This window comes from Mastigoproctus giganteus, chromosome 8, assembly GCF_048544385.1.
Source record: "Mastigoproctus giganteus isolate SK-2022 chromosome 8, ASM4854438v1, whole genome shotgun sequence".
Lineage (NCBI taxonomy): Eukaryota > Metazoa > Arthropoda > Arachnida > Uropygi > Thelyphonidae > Mastigoproctus > Mastigoproctus giganteus.
In genome coordinates, this window is record NC_143582.1 from 93327787 (window position 1) to 93344842 (window position 17056).

At 38.1% G+C, this 17056-nt stretch overlaps 1 protein-coding gene across 2 annotated transcripts in view; it reads left to right on the forward strand.

Annotated features, from left to right (window-relative positions):
• LOC150081718 (uncharacterized) overlaps positions 1-17056 on the forward strand; it is a 1674628-nt gene that overhangs the window by 1309824 nt on the left and 347748 nt on the right. For both annotated transcript variants that reach the window (XM_090378825.1, XM_090378826.1), the window contains one exon: positions 10345-10446. In XM_090378825.1, the coding sequence (XP_090234951.1) occupies positions 10345-10446 (102 nt within the window). The remainder of the gene's footprint in view (positions 1-10344; positions 10447-17056) is intronic.

The window sequence follows — 17056 nt, forward strand, 5'->3', positions numbered from 1 at the left end:
AATTGATCTTGAACAACTTTCCTTCATTAAAATTTGTTGGATGACAGAAAAAAATTGTGTTAGAGAGTTTTAATTCATCCATACTTTGATACATACTTTTCTGTCATACATACCTTTTGGTCATAAGAACTATTATTATTACAATATTAGAAATTATCACTACTTTATAAAATATTTACACTGAAAATGAGGCCCCTCTTCAGGTGATGTCTCTGACCATGTCCAGTTTGGCTGTAGCATTAACATGGACCTGGGGATATCTAATTTGATATATTGGATATATTTATATATATATCCAGTTTATTTGCCAGAATAAATAAAAGTTTGAAAATAAATGGACATTTACCTGGTCATAGGTAAATGCATATAAATATATTGTTTGGGGGATCATTATTGTGTTCGTTGCTTTAATAAAATTTTTAAGTTATTAGCAAAACCTTTTGTGTATTATTGTCTAGAGGATTCCAGATCATCAAGTTTGTGCCTCTCCTACTTTAGTATCCACTCTTGAAAGGCTAAGAAAGATCATTTCCTTCTTGGACTATATATAAAAAAGGCACCTGTGGTGGATGGGATCTATCCAGTTATATTAAAGGAGGCAGCAAAGGAAGTAAGCAAAACCTTGCCATAATTATGAGAGCTTCCTTGGACTCAAGGAAAGTACCCATGGACTGGATATGTGCAAATGTGACCCAAATTCACAAAGGAGGATCAAAGGGTGTCACAAGTAATTACAGACCTGTTAGATTAACTTCTGTTCCGGAGAAATTAACGGAAGCATTGCAGACAACACTTCTGTAATAGTTATAGTTGTCATCTAGATGTCAACACATCTAGACAACACTTCTGTTATATTTTCGTCACATCATGGGTTTATTAAGGGGGGAGTCTTGTCTTACCAGTTTAGCATTAGCATTAGTTGAGGCATATGATGCAAGAAAGCAAGCTTATACAGCATCAGTCAAAAAAAAAAAAAAAAAAAAACCCCTTCCCATTTAGCCCATCCGGTCACTCCAAATGTTTGTCTAGTTCAGCCTTAAATTTATTTAAGCTATCAACTTCCATCATTACACAGCCAATTACAGATTAGCAAATATTTGCAGTAGCGGCATCGTTTAAATTACATCTCATATTATGAATACCTTCACGACGAGTTGCCATGACATTGCACTACTTTGAATAAGTAACGCTTCACCCGAAGGAGAAGACTGTTGTTAATTATTCTCAGTGGATACCACCAACCAGATGGCACCGTTTCAGGGCTATTTGGCCCTTCTTCGGTGAGTGGGTAGGTACCCAAGTGATGTAATGATGACAAAACAGTTGTGAAGTATATCTCCACAATATGAGAGATGCCGTATGATATAAGTTAGGACTCTAATGCATTAAGGGCTTATGCCTAACTCTTATAGTCTAACTCTTTCGCAGCTTGAGGCATAAGCCCTTAATGCATTAGAGCTATCAACTTCCACAACAACAGATGAAAATCTGTTACAGCAATCAACTACCTGCTGGCTTAGGGCAAATTTCCACACATCTATTCTATAACTGTCTTTTCTTTCCTCAGTTTCACAAAGGAGGATCAAAGGGTGTCACAAGTAATTACAGACCTGTTAGATTAACTTCTGTTCCGGAGAAATTAACGGTGACACAGACTAAAGAAGCATTGCAGACAACACTTCTGTAATAGTTATAGTTGTCATCTAGATGTCAACACATCTAGACAACACTTCTGTTATATTTTCGTCACAGCATGGGTTTATTAAGGGGGAGTCTTGTCTGACCAGTTTAGCATTAGCATTAGTTGAGGCATATGATGCAAGAAAGCAAGCTTATACAGCCTGCTCAAACCATTCAAGGCCTTATACACCTCAATCAGATCACCTCCCAGATGCTTTGCCTTGTAGAAATTAAGCCTTTGTTCATAAAGGCACCCTTTTGTTCCTCTCACCAATCTTTTTACCCTTCTCTGTACTCGTTCTAGCAACTCTACATCCATCCTAAAATGAGGCCCGCAGACCTGTATGCAGTACTCAACGTTTGGCCTCACCATTGCCTTATACAAAGGGATAATCACCTGTTTGTTTCTGCTAGCAAAATTCGTATATATCATTGACAAAACTCCATGACCTTCTCTGGCAGCTAATCTGCACTGCTCAGAGAACTTAATATCTGATTTGATTCACATCTGAATTTGATTGGATACTTACTATGATGTGGTTACAAAGGAACTGGATACAAAAAATAATTTGACATCATACACTTGGATCTTAGGAAAGCTTTTGATACTGTTGCACAAGGAAGGCTACTGTACAAATTGGAGCAGTGTGGCATTAAGGGCAAAATGCTGCTATGGATAAAGGGATGGTTGAGTGGGAGAAGTCAGAGAGTGGTAATCAATGGACACTATTCTTCATGGACTAATGTTATTAATGGAGTCCCCCAGGGTTCAGTGTTGGGTCCATTGTTGTTTCCTGTACTTATTAATGATATTGATGAAGGTATATCAGGTTTGCAGTTGATATGAAGGTTGACAGGGTTGTTAATGATACTAATGACAGTATGTTACTGCAAGAGGATCTAAAAATGTTGTACAGATGGGTTGAGAGGTGGCAACTGAAGTTTAACATTGACAAATGTAAAGTACTGCATATGGGTAGCAGTAACCCCAGAGTAACATATCAACTGTGTGACACTACACTCTAGGTGATAGAGAATGAAAAGGACTGGGGTAATTGTGCAGTCAGATATGAAGTTTTCTGAGCAGTGCAGACAGTCTGCAAAAATATACAGGAATTTTTCTAGTAGGGATAAGGAGATGATTATCCCCTTGTATAAGGCACTGGTCAAGCCACACCTTGAGTACTGTATACCAGTCTGGAGGCCTCATTTTAGGAAGGATGTAGAGTTGCTAAAATGAGTAGAGAGGAGAGGAACAAAGGGGTGCACTTATGTAGAAAGGTTTAAGTTCTGCAAGTTGCAGCATCTGGTGACTAGGCATTTGTGAGGTGATCTGATTAAGGTGTATAAAGCCTTGAATGTTTTGAGAACTTCATAAAAGATGGGATTCTTCTGCTTGTTCAGACTTAGACCATGAGGGAGCATAGATTCAAATTGAGGAAAGACAGTTGTAGAATAGATGTGCGGAAGTTTGCATTTAGCCAACGGGTAGTTGGTTGCTGGAACAGACTTTCATCTGTTGTTGTGGAAGTTGATAGCTTAAATAAATTTAAGGCTGAAGTATTTGGAGTGACTTCTGGAGTGACTGGATGGGTGAAATGGGAAGAGGTTTTTTTTTTTTTTTTTGGCTGATGCTGTATAACTTGTTTTCTTGCATCATGTGCCTCAACTAATGCTAATGTAGCCTTCACCTGTACATTGCTATATCAGTCTCTAGCTTGGTTATTTTGTAGTATGCCAGCATGATGTATGTATTCATTTCGCTGCTCCACTTGATGCATTGGCGTTTCGGTGCCTCCGTAGCCAGGTGGGCCGGAGCAGCAGTGCATAGCACACGCTTCTTGATTAGACCGGGGTTCGAGCCCATGACCACCAAATATGGAGGATGCGGAAAGGTCAGGGAATGACCACCGCATATCCCCAGAGCAATATGGCCTTAGTTGCTAATGCTCCTAAAAACCAAATAACAAACATGACAACAAACAGCATTGGCTGTTTGTTGTCATGGTCATTGTCAGGAACGTTGTCACAGCATTCCTGGGTGATCACAGGAAGCACTTGCACTTGGTGGGCTGGATGGTCTTGCCCTTCTCTTGTGGTTGTAGCCTTATAGAGGACAGCTCCACTTGTTCTTCCTCGGGAAACTGTCTCCAACTTTTCGACCCAACCCCTCTGCCTAAGGCCTGAATGCCAGTGACTTTATCCTGTGCCACACTCTATGCAGTATGATTATTATTTCTCTTCAACATCATTCATCTATGGAGGTGAATCTGTTTAGCTTTGGCTTATGTCATGTGGTTGCTAGTTCTCGGGAGGGACACCAGATGGTGCCACAATCTGCCTTATCCGTCGCTCCATCCTTGGGGAAGGTAGGTCCAATTGGATCAACTTTTGCGATGTGTGTATATATATATATATATATCTATTTTTTTTTATTATTACAATTTATTTTTCATTTTATTACTATTATTATTATATCGATCCCCCAGCATGATGGAGCTGCGAGAAGACAAAGTGGTAATCAATGGACACCTCTCTTCTTGGGCTAATTTTATTAGTGGAGTTCCCCAGAGTTCAGTGTTGAGTCCATTGTTGTTTCCTGTATTTATTAATGATATTGATGAAGGTATATCAGGCTTAATGTCTATGTTTGCAGAAGATATGAAGGTTGGAAGGGTTGTTAATGACACTAATGACAGTATGTTACTGCAAGACGATCTAAAAACGTTATGCAGATGGGCTGAGAGGTGGCAACTGAACTTTGACTGACCCTTGCCGGGCCAGTCCAACACTGTAATGCCAGCATTTCTGAGGTATGACTGCACCTTAAGGGAGAAAAATGAGGGAAAACATTGGTGAAAGTATGTTTTAAGCCTTGTGAGACAAGAAGACAAACTCATCATTAAATCTAAATAGCATAAAACTTACCAATTTTGCTTGTGTGGCAATGTGCTGGGTCCTGTTGAAAAATGTAGTTTTGGATGTCTATGTGGTGATCTCTAATAATGGGTTTCAGGCAGCCCTCAAAGATAGCAGTTGTAGGTTTCTGCATTCATTGCTCTTAATAAACTTTGTTTATTAATTATGCATCTCCAGGCTATCTGACTGGCAGGGAACTTTGCAGTCAGGATGGTATGCCTCAGATTTTTATCCTCTGACATACTGCTTCCCATCCGAGTCATGCAGGTTTAATTTTGATTCGTCAGAATACATGACAGTGTCCCATTGTTCTTTTGTCCATGAAACATGCATTTTAGCCCAAGGAAGTCTCTTCTTCCTGATTTTTTGGGTCAACAAAAGTTTTTTCTGCTTGGGTCGATAGGCATCCAGAATACTTCCAAAAGCTGTCTTTAGATAGTTTGTGCACTTGTTTCAACACCAGAGGCTATCTCAAAGTCAAGTACATGATCTGGAGCACTAGCATGCCGATTATGATGGCATAGCCATTTCAAATATCGATCTTAGGAAGGCGTAGTCATTCTCTTACGGCCTGTTCCAGGTCTTCTCTTCACATCACCAGTTTCACGCTTTAATTTCAGCACCCAGGATACTGTTGACTGGTGGTAGCCTATTTTATCAGCGATAGTATGCATAGAAAGTCCTTCCTGGGACAGAGCAACAGCTACACTTTTTTTCTTGGTGTCAACTGAATATATGGAGCCATGCTTATACCTCTGCAAAACAGGATTCTAATGAGCATTTTTAACCATCCAATGCCGTATATATAGAAATGGCTGATGTAATACCTTGCAATTACTGTCTGATGCAATACCTTTCCTTTGCGACAAACAAAATGACTGTAATCAAACAATATCTTATACGTTTCACTACAAATGAAAGTACTATTTTTTTTTAAGGTGATAGTTTTTTTGGTTTCAGTTTTTTTTTTTTTTTTTCGTAGTTATATATAAATATATTCAGAAACTTGCACATACACAAACGAAAGTGCATGCAGGTATAATTTTTATGTCAGCATACCTGTTTGAGATAAATTCTGTGACTAGACTAGTCAGAAGATCTTATGCAGATATATACAGAATGATCTGATTAGCATTAGTATGGCATATGATACAAGAAAGCAAGCTTTTATAGAATCAGCAAAAAAAAAAACATCTTTCCCATTTCACCCATCCATTCACTCCAAATGTTTGTCTAGTTCTGCCTTGAACTTATTTAAGTTGCTGACCTCCACTATGATGAATGGAAGAGTTTTCCAACTATCAACCACTCGGCGGCTAAAAAAGAATTTCCACACATCTATTCTACAATTGTCTTTCCTCAATTTGAATTTATGCCCCCTCAAGTGAGTAATCTGAGCAAGAGGACAAGTCCCATTAGCAGTGAGCTTGCTCAATCCATTCAACGCCTCATACACTTCAATTAGATCACCTTGCAGGTGCCTAGTCTGCAGAAGCTGCAATTTGCAAAACTTAAGCCTTACTTAGTAACACCAACCTTTTGTTCCACTCACCAATCTCATTGCCCTTCTCTGTACTCATTCCAGCAGCTCTACATCCTTCCTAAAATGAGGTCTCCAGAACTGTATACAGTATTCAAGTATTATTAATACAGTATTCTTTGTAACTTGACCATTGCCTTATACAAGGGGACAATCAGCCCCTTATCCCTGCTAGCAAAATTCCTGTATATCATTGACAAGACACCATGAGCTACTCTTGCAGCCTCTTTACACTGTTCAGAAAACTTCATATCTGACTGCACAATTACCCCCAGATTCTTTTCATTCTCCACTACCCGAGTGTAGTACTAGCCAGTTGATACAGTACTCGGGAGTTACTGCTACCTAATATGAAGTACTTTACATTTGTCAATGTTAAACTTCAGTTGCCTCCTCTCAGCCCATTTGCTCAACTTTTCGAGATCCTTTTGCAGTAGCGTACTATCATTACTGTTATTAACAACCCTGCCAACCTTCTTATCATCTGCAAACTTAGATATTAATCCTGATATACCTTCATCAATATCATTCATAAATATCAAAAACAACAATGGGCCCAACACCGAATCCTGGGGGAACCCCACTAATAACATTAATCCATGAAGAGCAGTGTACATTGATAATCACTCTGTATTCTCCCACTCAACCATCCTTTTATCCATTGTAGCAACTTGCCCATAATAATATGCTGCTCCAATTTGTACAGTAGTCTTTCATGTGCCATGGTATCAAAAGCTTTCCTAAAATCTAAGTATATAATATCAAAATTATTCTTTGCATTCAATTCCTTTGTCATCACATCATAGTATCCAATTAAATTTGTCAGACAAGACTTCCCCTTAATAAATCCATGCTGTCTGAATGTTAACTGTCGTCATGCCTAGATGATCCTGCATCGCTTCCTTAACCAGTGATTCCATTATTTTCCCTGGAACAGAAGTCAAACTAACAGGTCTGTAATTACTCATCTCACCCTTTGATCCGCCTTTGTGAATTGGGGACACATTTGCACATATCCAGTCCATGCAGACCTCCCCAGAGTCCAAGGAAGCTTTCATAATTATGGCTAAGGGTTACTTACTTCCTTTGCTGCTTCCTTTAATAAAGCGGGATAGATCACATCACCCCAGGTACCTTCCTTATGTTAATCTTCAACAATTTCTCCTCCACTTTGCTCTCAGTTATTAAAAAATATAGAGTTTGATAAACTGGCTTTCCCCTCCTTAAATAACTCCTTGTGTGAATGTAGATGCACAATACTCATTCAGTTTATCAGCTACCTGAGCATGATGATCAATAGTCAAACCGTTGATATCAAGCAGACCAAGCTGATTCATCCCCTTCCTTTTAGAGTTTATATAAGTAAAAAAGTGCCGACCAGGCTAGCCGGGTGGGTAAAGTGCCTGCCTGGCAACCCAAAGTTCGCGGGTTCGATTCCCGCCTTGGGCTTGGATCAAAGTACTGCAAAAACCTTGGGAGGTGCATTATAGCCACAGAAGCCTATGCGCCAACAACTACCAAAAAAAAAATAATAATAATAAGTAAAAAAGTCTTTACTGTCTTTCTTTGTGTCCTTTTCCAAAGATTTCTCATAATCTGCCTTCGCTTGCCTAACCAGCATTTTGACTTGATTACAGACTAACTTATATCTGCCATAGGCTTCTGTGTTGCCTGATAATTTATATGCATCCCATACATTTTTCTTTTCTTCCATGAGCACATTAATTCATCTGATATCCATTTAGGCCTAAATCTTGAATTGTATTTCTTATTTGCTATGAAAAGCCTAGTACCCACCAAGATTAATTCCCTGAAGGCCTCCCATTTAGAATTCACCATTGGAAACCCGTTGATCCCACTGTATAGAATTTTAAAAACTCTCTGAGACCAATGTAGTCACCTTTGCGAAAGCAAAAACCCTTCTCCTTACCCCTGATGGTAATTACATTTAGCATTAGTAGAGACATATGATGCAAGAAAGCAAGCTTATGCAGCATCAGCCAAAAAAAAAAAAAAAACTGGTCCCATTTCAACCCTCCGTTCATTCCAAATACCTTTCCAGCTCAGCCTTAAATTTATTTAGGCCATCAACTTCCGCAACAAAGGATGGAAGTCTGTTCCACAAACCAACTACCCGCTGGCTAAAGGCAAACTTCCACACATCTATCCCACATCTGTCTTTCCTCAATTTGAATTTATGCCCTCTCATGTGATTATTCTGAGCAAGAGCAAGAATCCCATCAGCACTGAGCATGCTCTTTAAGTAAATCCCATATTAGCACACTGTGATCACTACCACCTAGTGGTTTCTTTATCTGCAGATTCTTAATGCATGAAGAATCATTGCTGATAATCAGATCAAGAGTATTACTCCCTCTGATTGCCTCTCGGACAAGTTGCTGAAGAAAACAGTCATTCAATAAACCCATAAAAGTCTTGCTAGTGTGCGAGTGACCAACTCACAAGTTTCAGTCAATATCTGGGAAGTTAAAATTCCCCATTATAACACAATCTGATTTACTGGCCCACTCTTATTTCTCTTCACAGTTGCTCATTATACTCATCAGATTCATTAGGCCTATGACATACACCTACTCTCATTTTCCCTTTCCCAGTGCTTATGTCGCAACACAGTTTCTGAACATTGCATTGCCCACCAATGTCAATTATAATGCACATCTTTAGATTTTGTGTATTTCTTAACTTAACAGCATAACCCCTCCTCCATTCCTGTTCTGTCTATCCTTTCTGTATACATTGTACTCTGCAAATTCCAATTCTGCACTGTTTATATCCGTGTGGCACCACATCTTATTTTTGTTAATCTTGTTATGTTTATTGTTTATTCTGTAGTTCTGAAAGCATCCTCTTTTTTTAAGATTAGTTTACTCTGAAATGTGCTGAAACAACTCTGATTTTGGATTATATTCAAGAGCAGTATTTTTTATTTTTTTATTTTTTATTAATTCCCTTTTTTAAGGTACTATATTTTGAGGCTTTGGGTGTTAATTTCTTTGATAATTATTTTTCTGCCACATTATAGCTCTAGAACTGAATGGAATTGTCTTGAACTGTTTTAGTTCTTAACCACAGGTATATTGTTCATATATCTGGAGTTTGATTATCCAGCCACCCTAAAATTCCTTTTGAATTAAATAAACTTATGTGTACTATATATAATATAATGCTACTTGACATACATACTACAAATGGTTATTACATTGTAATCATCAAATATTGTAATTTTGAAGGGGATTTATACATATAATAATACAAATCTATCAGATTGAACTGAATATTTTTTATATTACAAACATTTTGATATAGTAATATTGTAAATTTAGAAATAAGGTAAAGCTTTAGAAAAGTAAAGGAGAGTAGATAGCACACTTAGCCGATACATTTTAGAGAACTATGTTCTGTTAACAGTTAAGTTTTTGTGAAACTTGCTTAGGTTTTGGTGGAGATATAGTTTACTTTATCTGTATAGTCATTCATGAACTGAAAGTTTTATAGATTTTATTTTTTTTTTTGTCAGCTGTATTGATGCATTAGTTGTATAAAAAATGTGTGTGCAAACAAATAGTGAATTAGATCATAGAAAGTGCATTGACCTTTTTTACTTGTTTGCTCACAATGCTGCATACCCACATTTTCATGTATAATCTGTTCTATTGGTGTGGAGCAGGTGCTGCAGTGACAAACATAGCTTACGTTTGCCAATAAAAATACTATGAAGGAAAAATTGTTCCAAATAGAAATTTAAAAAATTGTTTTGGATTTATGAATTACGGTCTCTGTATTTTGAGAAATGTTGCCTTTGATGTACAAAGATAATAAACAGAGGAGAGGGAAGGACTTGCCAAAAACTTAAATTTATTTTTAGGTTGCATTTATAATAAATGCCATGAGCCTTCCATCACACCATGCCCGCAGCACTTACCCATAAATATAAGACAGATGGCAAAATATTTGATTTGATTTTTTTTTTTTTTTTTAATTTAGTCACCTTCACTATATGTATTAATATATAATCACAGCATTATTGTACAAGATATTAATTATTGTATTTTTGATATTTCCACATACCACATGATTGCTCTAAGTTTTATAATAATTTGTGAAAATATGTGAAAGCTGGCCCAACTTTACTATAAGTAATGCAAACTTAAGCTGAATTAATATTTTTGTGTTTGTTATAAAAGCTGTCAAGCCTGTAACTACTACCAAGGAGAGTAAGGAAATTTTGGATGATGGTACAGTAAAACACACTATTACTACAGTTACAAAGGCAACAGTAGTTCAGAGTAAGTGTCAAACTTGATGTTCATTTGCTATTTTATAGTAGAATTTTTCTTTAATTGTGTAATTAGTTTTCTTTTAAAATTTTATCTCTTACCTTTCTAATTATAAAACAGTTATTGATACAGGATCATGATCATACTGATTATAAAAATTCCCAGTGTAGACTAAAATATATTTGTTTATATTTTTAGTGTACTTTTTATACTACTGCAAATCAATGGAAATGTCAGATTTATTATTTATTTGGTACTGAGTATACCAAACAGATTATACTCAATACCAGTATACTCTGTTTGGTATACTGGTACTGAGGTCATTGCCAGTGGCGGCTCTTGACACTGATGTATGGGGGGTGCTGCTTCTTAAAGTTGCATTAAATTGCTTTGGTTATAAGACATGTAGACATAGGTGGTAATAATAGTAAGCAAGTTAAAAATACTACAAAACATTAACTGGACACTTACCATTAAACAGACTTGGATAATCTCAATTTTATTTAAAAATAAAATCCTTTCTGTTTTTATTTGTTGAAAATAGATTAATAACTTTTTCATTCTAGTTTGGTATACTGTTAAAATCAGCTCTGCAAAATGTGTATTGGCAACCTGCCAACAAGGCATTGACTCAGCCACTGCGGCCAAATTGTGGAACTGTGTAGTGCACAGTTTGTGTTTTTATTTGTTTATTATTGAAATGATTATTGGAAATAGAGGATGAGTATACTATATGTGGGACCAGTTGATAAAAATATTCATTGCTTTGCATTGTTCTTCACAAAATTTAATATAACTCCATTGACTGGGGGTGCTGCAGTTCCGCAGTACCTACCAACAAGCTGCCCCTGGTCATTACTCTAAAACAGAGGATCCCATCCGGTGGTTCACGAACCCCCCAGGGGTTCGCAAAAGTGTTCCAGGGGGTTCACACTAAAAATTCTATAATGCTGTGTGCTCAGATTTACATAGGTATATTGTTGTAAACTACAAAATATAACTAATAATAAACAATAAAGTAAAATCAAATTAAATAAAAAGTAAAGAATTGCCAAAGATAGAAGCCACATCTCCCACAATTCCTTATAATTAATTTACTATCTTACAGTATATCATGTTAAATAAATATGTTTTCCATACTAATTTTTTTTTTATTCTAAAGGACCATTGTTATGTACAGGTACTTTTTTTTTAGAACCTATAGTACTTAGTACTGTTTGTTTGTTATTTGGATTTTAGGAGCATTAGCAACTAAGGCCATATTGCTCCGGGATATGCGGTGGTCATTCCCTGATCTTTTCCTCATCCTCCGTATTTGGTGGTGGCGGGCTCGAACCCCGGTCTAATCAAGAAGCATGTGCTACGCACTGCTGCTCCTTCCCACCTGGCTACGGAGGCGCCCTACTTAGTACTGTGCACGGGTTGAACAGTTGAAAGAAGATACTTGTTGACATTAGACTTGAACTTCTGTTGATTGTAATTTTTAGGAAATACATAAGAAGGAAGATTGTTCCAGAAAACGGAAATTGAATGAATAAATGAGGAAGAAGAAAAGTTGGTTTTGTGAGTCTCAACTTGGACAGTAAAACGGTGTTGACTGGTTGCGGCACATGTTCGGATTGCTTTGAAAGTGAGAGAGAGTGGAAATTATAGAAGCCAATTCAGAAGAACAGTGCCCGTGGAAGTATCTATAGAAAGGTCTGTGAGACAGAGGGTGGAGAGACTCTGTTAGAGATGACTGTTGCGAGGTAGTACAGTGGTATCGTCACTGTTCTCCCCACACTTGGTGGGGAGGACAGTAATTTTCCTTGGTGATTTTAATGTTCACAACTCCAGCTGGCTTCCATTTTCTAGTCACACCGACCCAGCTGGTCGACATGCTGAGGCTTTTGCAATTACTAATGACCTTGCACAGATTGTTCATTCACCTACAAGAATATGGGACAATCCTAATCATACAGCCAACACGTTTGATCTTTTTCTCACAAACAACCCTTCTAAGTACACGGTCGAAGTGAAGGGTCCTTTAGGCACTTCAGGTCACAACTAGGTGATTGTCTCTTCTCCAATGGAGCCTTTATCTCATGGCTATTCCCAACCTCGTGTTGTTTGGCATTACAAGAATACAAAATGGGATGACCTGCGAGATTTCTTTTCCTTGGTCGGATTACTGTTTCAAAACTTCTGATGTCAACGTTTGCTCAGATCGTGTCAGTGAAATTATTCTTGCAGGAATGGAATCCTTTATCCCACACTCCACTTTAAAATCTCGTCCTTTATCTAAACCTTGGTTTTCCAATAAATGTGCTAAGGCTGTTCAAGAAAAGAATGTTGCATATCGTAATTGGCTTGTTTCTAATTCTTCAGTTTCATTTTCTGCCTACACCAAAGCTCGCAACAATTGTAAAGCAGTTATTAATCAGTCCAAACTAGAGTTTGAAAAGGCTAAGAGTAGAAAACTTGCTTCTTGCCCTAATGATAGCCGAGCATTCTCGTCCCTTGCCAAAGCTATTGGCCACAACTTTTGCCCAACTCTGCTCTCACCTCTGTCCAAACCAGATGGTTCTGTTGTCACTTCAGCCAAGGATAAAGCTGACCTGCTAGCATCCCATTTTTCTTCCAACTCATATATTAATGATCTTGGTAAAACACCTCCCACCATTCCCAACACGCTCCATTCAGTGCCTCCTATGGTCTTCCGTCAAAAGGATGTCAGAAGGATTTTGACGAATTTTGATGCTAAGAAAGCTCCAGGTCCCGATGGTATTTCTCCACTTGTTCTCAAAACCTGTGCTCCTGAACTTACTCCTATTCTTTGCCGCCTTTTTTCACTTTCTTATCCCAAAGATGTTTTTCCTTCTTCTTGGAAATTTGCTCATATCCAGCCAGTTCCTAAAAAGGGTGATAAATCCCTCCCATCCAGTTATCGTCCCATTGCAATTACTTCTACTCTTTCTAAAGTAATGGAGAAATGAATTAACCATCAACTCTTAAACTACCTAGAAACCTTCCGTCTGATCAATGATCGCCAGTATGGATTCAGTCAGTATCGATCCACTGGTGATGTTCTGGCTTATGTTACCCATTTATGGACTAATTCAATGGAAAGGTTCGGTGAAACACAAGTAGTTGCTCTTGACATCTCAAAGGCTTTCGATCATGTTTGGCATAAAGGTCTTCTAAACAAGCTTCCATCTTATGGTTTTCCAACTGTTTTTAGTAATTAGTTATCCAGTTTTCTCTCTGATCGCTCACTGAGAGTGATGGTAGATGGCTCTCTGTCTTCTAACTTCTCCACTAATGCCGGTGTCCCCCGAGGTTCAGTTCTTTCCCCCACTCTTTTGCTCTTGTATATTAATGACCTTCTTCCATTGACTGGAAATCCTATCAATAGTTTTGCCGATGATAGCACATTGCATTCCACTTTCCATTTTGAGAAACCTTGCCCTGCTCAATCAGCTTCAACTTATTGAAAATCTGCTACCAATTCCTTAAATGCCGATCTTCAGGTAATTCTCCAGTGGGGCAAAGACAACTTAGTTAATTTCAATCCTTCTAAAACTCAGTCTTGTCTTATATCTCACAAAAAGGATTCTTCTGCTCCTATGCTTATCTTTAGTGACACTCCGATTTCTAGGCAAAATGATATATCTCTTTTGGGGATTACCCTGACTTCTAATCTCTCTTGGCACAAGCACATTACAAATATTGCTTCCTTTGCATCTAAAAAACTTGGTTTTCTCTTTCGCTCTCGGCGTTACTTTTCTTCCAAACTGCTGCTCACTCTGTATAAGTCTCAAATCCGCACAGGCATGGAATATTGTTCCCACATCTGGGGTAGTGCCCCCAAAACCTCTCTCAGGCTTCTTGATTCCATTCAGAAGAGGGCAGTTAGGTTAATTAATGATTCATCTCTAACAGAGTCTCTCCACTCGCTGTCTCATAGATGTACTGTTTCTGCTGCGTGCTTCTTCTACAGATGCTTCCATGGGCACTGTTCTTCTGAATTGGCTTCTATAATTCCTGCTCTCTGTTTCAAAACAGTCCGAACACATGCTGCCACCAGCCAATATCCATTTACTATCCAACTTCAAACTCACAGAACCAACTTTTCATCTTCCTCGTTTGTTCATTCAACTGCCATTTTCTGGAACAACCTTCCTTCATATGTATTTCATGAAAATTACAGTCTACAGAAATTCAAGCCAATGTCAACAAATATCTTCTTTCGTCTTCTCAACCTCCAACCCAAGCATGGTACTAAAGAGGGCGCTGACTCTCTTTAAAAATTACCGCTGTGAGTTACAGGCTCCGAAAAAGCGATAAGTGTTTGTCTTTTTATTTACATAATTGTTATTTTATATTGTACTTAATACGTAGTCTTATAGTTATAGTTACGCTGGTTATTTTAATTTAGATAAAGAGTTTTTGTGGATTACTGCTTAATATACATAAAACCGTTAATTCGTTCGAATATTGCAGCCATTGTTTTTGTATATAGTGGTAGGGAATTCAAATTTTTCATTGTGGTAGCTAGGTAGCTCTAACTCATAATTATATACAGTTATATGCTTCACTGTTTCTATTACATAGCGTAGTATTGACATTTAATTAATTTAATTTATTGATCTTATTAATTTAAATAGCATGCCCCAAACTAGAGCAGCAAAGCAACGGGGGCGATTCTCCAACGCATGACAGCATAAAAAAATGTGCCACTTGTGAAATGTTTGCCGAACTCTCTGGAACGGAACATGATATTGCCATGGGGGGATGTCTTTGTGTGTGTGCGATGTAAGGAGTGTAAGGAAATCAGGCGACAACTCAGCGTTGTTATGGGCCTATATGAGAGTTTGAAGATCAGGGTGGTGCCCTCGAAAGATTTAAATTGAGGGGCCCATCAAGCTCTCAGCTGCCCACATCAACGCCAGAGCTTGCAATTGGTCATCACGGCAACCCCCAAGGCAGAATGCGCTGGTCCCACAGGAACTAGTAGTTGTTGGTGACTCTATTGTCAGGGAAACTGGTAACATACTTTGTAAAAAGGATAGGTGGAACAGGACCAGGGTATGTCTGCCAGGGGCAAAGGTTGATGACGTTGTAGAGCAGATATCATCTTTTAAGGGCACAAAAGGTGATTTTGTTGTACACATTGCCACTAATGATATTAAGAGTAGGAGACTGGCAGAATTACTTAACAAGTACAGGTCACTGTTGAACAAAAGCCAATAATTAGGGTTGAATTTCAAAGTGTCTGCAATTCTGCCCAGACACGATAGGAGGGAGTATATGATGAGAACTTTGATGATCAATTCGGCCCTGGAAAGATTGTGCAAGGCTCAAGGTATAGCCTGGTCTGTTCTTGTTAACAGGAGAGACTGCTTCTACAGGGATCGGATACACTTAAATAGAAAGAGTGCAAGAATATTTGCTGATGCTATCGAGGCAGTGTTAGGTGGGTCGGAAAACTGATAGCTTGGGGGGATACAAGGACTAATAGTTTAACAGTAGCCGTAGCCGTAGGCAGAGGTGAAGGTGATTCTCACACAACTTCTATTAGAATAAGTAGCGACCTGGAGCTAGGGGTGTTGGGGGTTTCAGGGATGGATGGCAGTCATCCTGAAATAGGTGGGTATATGGAAGTGTTAGGTGAATAGGAATAGGAGCATGTATGCTTGCATATATACCAATGCTAGTATAGTAAATGAATTTGATGAATTTGAAGTGTTGGTCAAGACATCAAAGGCAGATATTGTTGGGATAGCAGAGACGTGGTGTCACACAGATATAAGGAATGCAGAACTGGAATTTGGGAAGTACAATGTGTACAGAAAGGATAGACAGGATAGAAAGGGAGGAGGTGTTATGCAGTTAATTAAGAAAAACATAAAATCAAAAGAAGTGCATACAATTGATATAGATGAACAGTGCACTATTGAGTCAGTTTGGTGTGACATAAGCACTGTGAAAGCAAAAATAAGAGTAGGAGTGTGTTATAGGCCTAATGACTCGAATGAGTAAAATGAACAATTATACAGAGAAATAGAGTGGGCCAGTAAATCAGAATGTCTTATAATGGGGGATTTTAACTTCCCAGATATTGACTGGAACTTGTGGGTTGGTCACTCACACACTAGTCAGACTTTTGCGGATTTATTGGATGATTGTTTTCTGCAGCAGCATGTTCGAGAGGCAACCAGAGAGAGTAATACTCCTGATCTGGTTATCAGCAGTGATCATTCATGTATTAAGAATTTGCAGATAAAGGAACCACTAGGTGGCACTGATCACAGTGTACTGATGTGGGATTTACTTAAAGATATAATTACCATCAGGGGTAAAGGAAAGGGTTTTTGCTTCCGTAAAGGTGAGTACAGTGGTCTCAGAAAGTTTTTAAATTCTGAACGGTGGGATAAACTGACGATGTTACCAACAGTAAATTCTAAGTGGTAAGCATTCAAGGAATTAATCGTGGATGCTACTAAAAGTTTCATACCTATTAAGAAATATTGTTCAAGGTTTAGGCCTAAATGGTTATCAAATGAACTAATGAGATTCGTAACAGAGAAGAAAAATGCATGGGATGCATATAAATTATCAAGCAGCTCAGAAGCCTATG